This window comes from Bidens hawaiensis, unplaced genomic scaffold, assembly GCF_021521415.1.
Source record: "Bidens hawaiensis isolate Kalapana, Puna unplaced genomic scaffold, B.hawaiensis_p1.1 tig00043995_1, whole genome shotgun sequence".
Lineage (NCBI taxonomy): Eukaryota > Viridiplantae > Streptophyta > Magnoliopsida > Asterales > Asteraceae > Bidens > Bidens hawaiensis.
Window position 1 is genome coordinate 62,427 of NW_027497787.1, and position 8,882 is coordinate 71,308.

At 37.5% G+C, this 8,882-nt stretch overlaps 1 protein-coding gene across 1 annotated transcript; it reads right to left on the minus strand.

Annotated features, from left to right (window-relative positions):
* Window positions 1-2,029: 2,029 nt before the first annotated feature.
* LOC143594598 (uncharacterized) lies at window positions 2,030-4,479 on the minus strand. Its single transcript, XM_077073864.1, has 3 exons — window positions 4,217-4,479; window positions 3,412-4,104; window positions 2,030-2,258 (listed from the first exon to the last, which is right to left on the minus strand). Exons 1-3 carry the CDS (start codon window positions 4,477-4,479, stop codon window positions 2,030-2,032), a joined length of 1,185 nt encoding a protein of 394 aa, XP_076929979.1.
* Between the last annotated feature and the right edge of the window lie 4,403 nt (window positions 4,480-8,882).

The window sequence follows — 8,882 nt, forward strand, 5'->3', positions numbered from 1 at the left end:
AAATGTGTAAGATGGTATCACAATATGCTCTCGCAATTTTCTGGTGCTTCTATTAATAAAAACAGCAGCTATAAATAGTTGAAACAAAGAAACTGACTCGAAACGTTCACCACTAACTAGGCCATGATCTCCTACAAACCAGGACAATCATGTGGACTCTATCAAACCCTAACTGAAAGTAATCATCATCATCATCATCATCATCATCATCATCGTACTCAGTATATCCCACCAATAGCAATGCTATGGTAGGGTCTGAGGAGGGTAAGATGTAGACAGCCTTACCTCTATCCCATAGGGATAGAGAGGCTGCTTCCGGTGAGACCCCCGGCTCGATAGTAGTTTTGAATCAAGCCTTGGACATAAGACACATAACACTCAATCATCGGGACACCGGCTGATTGGTGCATGTGCCCTTGTCTTTCGGCTATCAACGCCACCACATGATGCCTGATTAACCTTCCGCCACTTTTAACGTTATTTTCACGTGATTAGTAAAATAACGTAAAAATTAGTGCAATTTTACTTTTGCCCACCCAAGGGTTCACACATATATACATTATATGTGCGCACCGCAAGCAGGGCGTAAAACACATGCCCATTATTCTACTGGACTAACTGGCATGCCCATTATTCTACTGGACTAAATAAAACACATAAACAACTAAGCCCATTACAAATCCTTCCCTAAACTGAAGACGGGCTCACACTTCAGTTTACACCTCAATCTCACGAACCCCAGCAGCTTTCTCATTTTCTCAAATAATTCAAGTTTGACGGGCTTCGTCATTATGTCAGCAATTTGGTTCGAAGTGGAACAAAACTTCAGCTGCACTTTTCCTTCATTCACCAAGTCCCTCAGGTAGTGAAATCGCACATCAATGTGCTTAGTTCGTCTATGCATCACAGGATTTTTCGACAGCTTGATAGTAGAACTATTATCACATTGTATGTCAATAGTGCCAATATATGTGCCACTTAACTCTTCCAACAACCCCTTTAACCACATACAATGACAAACACATATAGTAGCAGCCACATATTCTGCTTCTGTCGATGAGAGGGTGACAATGTCTTTCTTCTTGGAGCTCCAACATATGGCTGCACGACTCATGATACAAGCATAACCAGAAGTGCATCTTCTGTCTTCAACATCTCTTGCATAATCACTATACGTGAACACATACAATCCACCCCCCTTCGAGCCATCATAATACAACCCAAAATTATAAGTTTCTTTCATGTACCTTAGAATTCTCTTCGTTACCAGCAGATGTTCTTCATGAGGGTCGGACATAAACCTGGAAATAAAGTTCACTGAATACATTAGATCGGGCCTTGTAACAGTGAGATACATCAAACTTCCCACCAAGCTTTTATACTCCGTTTCGTTTATTTTTCTTCCCACTCCTGCCTTGGTGACTTCGGTTCCAGGCACAATAGGATTCTTTACTCCATTACTTTCCCACATGTGGAATCGTTCAAGTACATCCTTGGCATATTTCTTTTGACACACACTTATGCCATCTTTCCCTTGATTCACTTCAACTCCAAGAAAATACTTCATTTTTCCCAAATCTGTCATTTCGAATTCTTGCATCATGGAGTTTTTAAATTCTTCACACAGTCTTTCATTACTTCATGTGTAAATTAGGTCATCAACATAGAGACTGACAATCACCACATCTTCCGCTAGCTTCTTGATGAATAAGGTATGGTCGTAATAGCTTTTAACAAAACCTACCTTTAGAAAATACCCTTCAATCTGATTGAACCAAGCCCGGGGTGCTTGTTTCAAGCCGTACAATGCCTTCTTCAGTTTGCATACTTTGTACTCTTCACCTTTTTTGATAAACCCCTGTGGTTGTGCAACGAACACGGTTTCTTTTAGATCTCCATTTAAAAATGCACACTTTACATCCAATTGATAGATGATCCATCTTCTTTGGGCCGCCATGGCTAAAATACTTCTAACCGTATCCCAACGTGCAACCGGAGCATAAATCTCGTCATAGTCTATGCCCTTTCTTTAAGTGTACCCCTTGACTACTAATCTAGCTTTATATTTATCAACCTCTCCTTTCTCGTTCAACTTTGTTTTGTATAGCCATTTGACACCAATTGGTTTTGCACCTTCAGGAGGTTCAACAAGCTCCCATGTATTATTCTTCATAATCGACTGGATCTCATTTTCCATTGCATCAACCCATTTCTTTTCTTTAACAGCCTCTTCAAAAGTTGAAGGATCATTAATTGTACTGAACATGGAAAAATCAGCTTCATCTTCAAAAAGTCCTTCCCCACTTACATAATCTGACAGCCAGCTTGGAGTCTTCACATTTCTTTTGGACGATTATGCCCTTTCTCTTTGAGGTGTATTTATTTCATGATGAGTGCTGTTTTGAGGGTCATTTAAGGGATTTGAGACTTCCCCTACACCATTTGTAGCTTCAGAGTTACTTTCTTGACCAACATTAGAGTTATGATCCAATGTATGACTAGTCACATCACTTTGAGATTCCCCACTTCTCTCTTTTCATCATCTAACACATCATTTTCAGGAATAAACAATTCCCTTTAGCTGGTCACTTCATTACCCCATTCCTAACACTCATTTTCAACAAACTTTACATCTTTACTTATAATCAATTTCTTTTGAATGGGGTCATACATTATGTATGCTTTAGATTCCTTACTAATCCCTAAGAAGACACACTTTATGCTTTTGTTGTCTAACTTAGTTCTTAGTTGGGATGGAATTAATACATACCCAATGCACCCAAATATAGGAACATGCTCTACACTAGGTTTATTACCTGACCATCTTTCTTTAGGGACCATGTTTATGACAGAAGTTGTTGCACATCTGTTCAGTATGTGACAGCCCCAATTTGTTGCTTCTGACCAAAAATAGTTTGGCATCCTCTTTTCAATCAACAAACATCTAACCATGTCCATCAAGGTTCTATTACGGCGCTCTGCCACTCCATTCTATTGTGGAGTGTAGGCAGTCGTAAGTTGTCTATTGATCCCATGTGTTTCACAGAAATAATGGAATAATTTCAATGTGAATTCCCCCCCTCCCCGATCACTTCTTAAACACTTTATGTTTAACCCGGTTTCTTTCTCAACCATGACCTTGAATCTTTTAAAATATTCCAAACTTTCAATTTTCTTTTCGAGGAAATAAACCCAGCCTTTTCGTGATAAATCATCAATGAGAACCATTACGTACCTTTTCCCACTTGGGGATGTTGGGTTGATAGGTCCACACAGATCCGTGTGGATGAGTTCCAGCTTGTTAGTTGCCCTCCATAAGCTCCTCTTTGGAATATTCTCTCTTATTTGTTTTCCCCGCTTACACACTTCACAAGGCTTACTTGATTCTGCTGCTTTGGGTAACCCTACTACCATGTGATTGTACTCATTGTTCTCAAACTTTTGTGGTTTACATGGCCCAACCGTCGGTGCCACAACTGGTCTTGACCTTCCTTTTCAGTCTTAAAACATCGGGCTTCCACTGACTTCATGGTTGCTCTTATAAGGAACATCCTATTTTTGGTCATTCTTGATGTGACTATCAGCCCTCTTGTTGGGTGATATATTTTGCACTCTCCTTGTCTCATCACCACAGTTACATTCTTCTCCTGCAGCTGCCCTATGCTGATGAGACTTGAAGTGAGTTCGGGAACGTAATACACCTTTGTAATGACTTGAGTTATGCCATTGACCTCCAACCTTACATCGCCTATCCCCTTTACCAACAATCGAAGATCATTACCAAGCTTCACGGTGTGTGAGAAGCTTTCATCAAGATTCACAAACCAATCTTTAATTCCAGTCATGTGATTGGAACATGCGGAATCAAGAAACCAAATTCCTGTTGGTTGTTCTTCATGTATCACGGCGTGTGTCATTAACAATAGATCTTCCCCTTCATCAAACTCGGTGTAGTTGACTTGGTTACACTCATATGCAAAATGACCCAACTGGTGGCAACGATAGCAATCGATGAGCGACTTGTCAAAGTATGGTCTTGATCTCCCACGACCACGTCCTCGACCTCGATTAAAAGAGCCCCTTCCACGTCCTCGGCTTTCAACACTTGATCATCAGAGGGTTTTCGAGATAACTTCTGTTCGTGGACAAGGAGAGAGCTTTGTAATTCATCTACTGAAAGATCATCAATGTCTTTCGACTCTTCGATGGAGCATACCACAAAATTGTATTCTTAGTAAGAGATCTGAGAATTTTCTCCACTATCTTCACATCGGGCATGTCTTCACCGAAATTCCGCATGTCATTAGCAACCGTCATGACACGACCAAAGTAATCAGTGATTCCTTCTCCTTCCCTCATTTCAAGGGTCTCAAATTCCCTGGGCAACCTCTGAAGTTGCGCCATTTTTACCCTGGCATTACCTTGGTATTTTCCCTTCATGGCGTCCCATATCTGTTTCGCCGTCTCCTTCTTGGTCATTGTTTACAGAATCTGCTTGTCAATTGATTGAAACAAGTAGTTCTTGGCTTTCAAATCTTTTAGTCGCATCGCCTCGAGGCTGGTTCGCTGAGCAGCGGTGATTTGCTCTCCTTCACCAGGTTCTGTGAACCCAGGTTCAATCACCGACCAGTACTGATCTCAGCAACGTATTCATTACCATACTCCAATGATCATAGTCCCCGTCGAACTTCGGTACGCTAGGGGCTTGAAATCCTGCTCTTTCTTCAGCCAATGAAACAAATGCTCTCGTCTCTCAATTCTCTCCCAGTATTATGCTCTAATACCACTTGTAAGATGGTATCACAATATGCTCCCGCAATTTTCTGGTGCTTCTATTAATAAAAACAGCAGCTATAAATAGCTGAAACAAAGAAACTGACTCAAAACGTTCACCACTAACTAGGCCATGATCTCCTACAAACCAGGTCAATCATGTGGACTCTATCAAACCCTAACTGAAAGTAAATAACTGAAAATAACTTGACTAGCATGCAGACTGGCATCCTGACTCAAACATCACGTGGGCTAAGCCCATTATTCTACTGGACTAAATAAAACACATAAACAACTAAGCCCATTACAAAATGATTTCATAAAATTTAAAAACAAAAGGAAAACCTCAATTCCTATCAACATTAGGTTCAAAGTATCCATAGGGCAGGGCAAATTACACCATAAGTTCAAAAATTTAATCACATGAAAAGTATAATCAAACGAAAATTTACGTAAAATTGATTACATGTTTGAAGTAATCACAATTCAACCTATGTTATGGACTGAAACCATTGCAAGGTATGAGACTTGTCATATATTGGTTGTATGGGCAACTGATGTGGGATTTATAAGCCAAATGGCTTACCTGGCTTATCAGACTAATCTTTTGAGTTGAGATCTAATGTTTTGTTTGTAACAAGCTACATAAAAAACTTCTGGTGCTTTTCTTTCGGGGGCCAAAATTTGTTTTCTATATATAATTAAAAATATAAATCTTATTATGATTGGATCTTGATCATCTTATGAATATTGGACCCAAACAATATATTCTTTCTTTTTATCTATAATAACAAAATAAAAAATAAAAGAAAAAGAAAAAGAAACAACGGCTGATCATAATCCCTTGTGGCCTCATCGATCCTCCTTCCCTTTTCGCGATCATCACCCACTGCCCACCGGAACACGACAAGCCGACCACCACCACCACAGATAAGAAAGAAAAGCGACCACCACCGCCATGGACCACCAGGCGCCACCACCGCCATGGACCACCAGGCGCCACCGTTAACCAAGCCAGCCACTAGGATACTCTTTTTCCCAAGATCACTAATAACTCTAATTGTTAATGTAGCCGTATATTGTTGTTTAAAAAAACTAGCTTATATATATTATTTATGGTATTTAAATCCTCCAGAGAACCGACACCTAACATGTTAACCAGAACGATACACATTACCAGTTCCGGACGCATTAACCGGCACCGGACGCGTTGCAAACCAAACACAATGAAAAATGGAATTAAAATCCAGTACCAACAAATTCTACGAACCAAACACATAAAAGAACGAAAATATGAATTGAAAAAAAAATTAATTTAACATGTAACAGAACATTCATCATGAGCGTAATTCATAGAACCTTAAAAGCATAGTATTTGATTAAACCAACAGAGATAAATTACCTTACCTGGGAAATGGAGGAAAAATGTGGGTGATGTTTGTATGTGAGTTGTGTATGTTTTAGAAACGATGTTACTAAATTTGGTAGTTGAAAATAGGATTTGATCAATATAGGATTTGTGTGATTGATTTGAGGTTGTAGATTGACGATATATATAAATTAAGGACTTGAGTTCAACGATGGAAGGGGACATTTTTTCCATGCGTCTTGACCACGATGAATCATATGGAATTTTCGAACAACATCAATCATTATTGAGAACTTAGTATATTTTTTTTCTTTTACCTTTTTTGTAAATTATTTTTTCCAACAATGTGAAATAAAAGGTTTTAAATGTTAAATACAAGATATTGTAAAGAGAAACTAAGATGTATATTGATTATGATATTGTTTACATTATATACTTACAAGAATATTAAACTTCAAATCTTATCCTTATCTTCAATGATAGTTAACACATAGTTAAAGCAATTGATTAGGGGTTTGATAAGGTAATAATGAGTTATTTCATAGCACTCCCCCTCAATCATATTAAAACTCATCATACACTTTAACAACATACTTCAATTTAATGTTAATAAGTACTTCGAGAACTAAAGAATAAACGGATACTTCTAGATCAGTTTTGCTGCCTCATTAAAAACCTTGTTAAGAAAAAACCTAATAGGACAAAACTTAGTCAAGGGAAAAGAGTGCAGTGTGTATCATGTTTCCCCTCAAACAATTACACGTCTTTCAATATGTAGAATCTGATATTTTTTTCAGTGTTTGTCTAGATCTTTGATGTAGTATTCTCTTATTCGAACTCTGTAAGTTGTGTTGTCTTCATGTAGTCATCTTGTCCTTCTTCAACATCTATGAGTTGCATCTAGTTGTACTTGCTGGATCTTTGAACATAGATGCAAACATTCTTAACTGATATCGTATATTTTTGGACGTTCACCACGATTTGATAATGGTGTGGCTTGCATGAGGCAGAAAAATGTTGTGTCACTGTATGTGAATACACAAAGTAACTATATTTGATCTTGATCATATTTTTAATTAATCAAATATATTTGCATCATAAGAATATCCAACTAGTTGAGACTTATCATTATAATTAACGAAGATATAAGCCTCATGTCCTTCAAATATATCGGAACTACATGTTGGGTATGAACTTATATTTCACTTACACACATACAAAGAATGCAATATCGTCTTAGATATATTAGTGCATCGTTTATGTTTTAGTACGGTACTTATGGACCAAGTATTTCTTCCCCCCTTTTATATGACAGTGAGGATCATTGTGTTTGTTTAGCGCGAATAAACTTTGCACATATTAAAAAATGTTAACATCTTCTGGATAGTTTGATAGATGAGAAAATATGCAATTACACATATACTCGAACTATATATCGAAGTATAATTATGATGTATTAAATATATATATATATGTGTGTGTGTGTGCTCGAATTTCTGGTTGAGCAATAATTAGGATGTGTGCATGTTTTATTTATTTCAAAAATTTCCTCTTTAGTAGTTTTGCAATTCCTCTCGATAATCTTTAAATCAACACTGTAAACTGTGATTATACGAGAACTATTAAGAACAAAATTTTGATAAGCAGACACGCCTGACTTGTTACGTCTCTTTAATAATATATATGAGTCGATTGCACCATATACTACATGAATGATTGAGATTTATATCAATACATCTCGAGGTATTGTTTTTAATGATTCAAGCATTTTAACCATTTAGGGCGCGTTCGTTTCATGGAATGGAACGGAATTAGAATTTGTATAGGAATTGGAATTTAAACATTCCCATAGGAATGGAATTTGCTGGAATTGGAATCCCAATTCCATCTAACGTGTTTGGTTGGCCAATGAGTCGGAGGCAATCACATTGACCCACTCTACCGACGACCCACAACGTTTTTGAAAGATCCGGCCCGCTGATGATCCGAACCGCTTCCACCCGACCCGACCCGGCCCGCTTTCGTTTTTTTTGTTTCGTTATTTTTTCTAGTTTCATTCCGGTTCTTTTTTTTTTTGCTACAGTTGTTTAGTTTATTGGGTTTTGTTCCGGCTCGGTTTCAATTTTTTTGGTTCGTTTAGGTTGGTTTTTCGTTTTCTATTTTCTTCGAGTTCGTTTTTTTTGTTCAGATTTTTGGGTTTCGGCCCGTTTCGGTTTTTTTGGTTCGTTTAAGTCTTTTTTTCTATTTCTGTATGGTTCAAGTTCTTTTTTTTTTTTTGCTTATTTTGTTCAGTTTTTTGGTTTTGTGTTTGATTCAAGTTCGTTTTTTTTGCTTATCTTGTTTAGTTTCTTGGGTTTCGGTTTTTTTTGGTTCGTTTATGTTGTTTTTTTCGGTTTCTGTTTGGTTCAAGTTCGTTTTTTGTTTGCTTATTTTGTTCAGTTTATTGGGTTTCGGCCCGTTTCGTTTTTTGGTTTGTTATTTTTCAGTTTCTGTTTGGATCAAGTTCGTTTTTTTTTTGCTTATTTTGTTCATTTTTTTGTGTTTCGGCCCGTTTCAGTTTTTCTGATTCGTTTATGTTGTTTTTTCGGTTTCTGTTTGGTTCAAGTTCTTTTTTTGCTTATTTTGTTCATTTTTTGGGTTTCGGCCCATGTCGGTTTTTTTGTTCGTTTTTATCGGTTTCTGTTTGGTTCAAGTTTGTTTTTTTGCTTATTTTGTTCATTTTCTTGGGTTTCGGCCCGTT

Excerpts from the sequence above, each read along its gene's own strand:
- LOC143594598 (XM_077073864.1), bottom strand. The coding sequence starts at position 4,479 with ATGACCAAGAAGGAGACGGCGAAACAGATATGGGACGCCATGAAGGGA. Across the intron at positions 4,105-4,216 it reads ACTAAGAATACAATTTTGTG|TGTTGAAAGCCGAGGACGTG; the intron begins GTATGCTCCATC and ends CTGATGATCAAG. Across the intron at positions 2,259-3,411 it reads ACAATGAGTACAATCACATG|TACAATTAATGATCCTTCAA; the intron begins GTAGTAGGGTTA and ends TTCCATGTTCAG.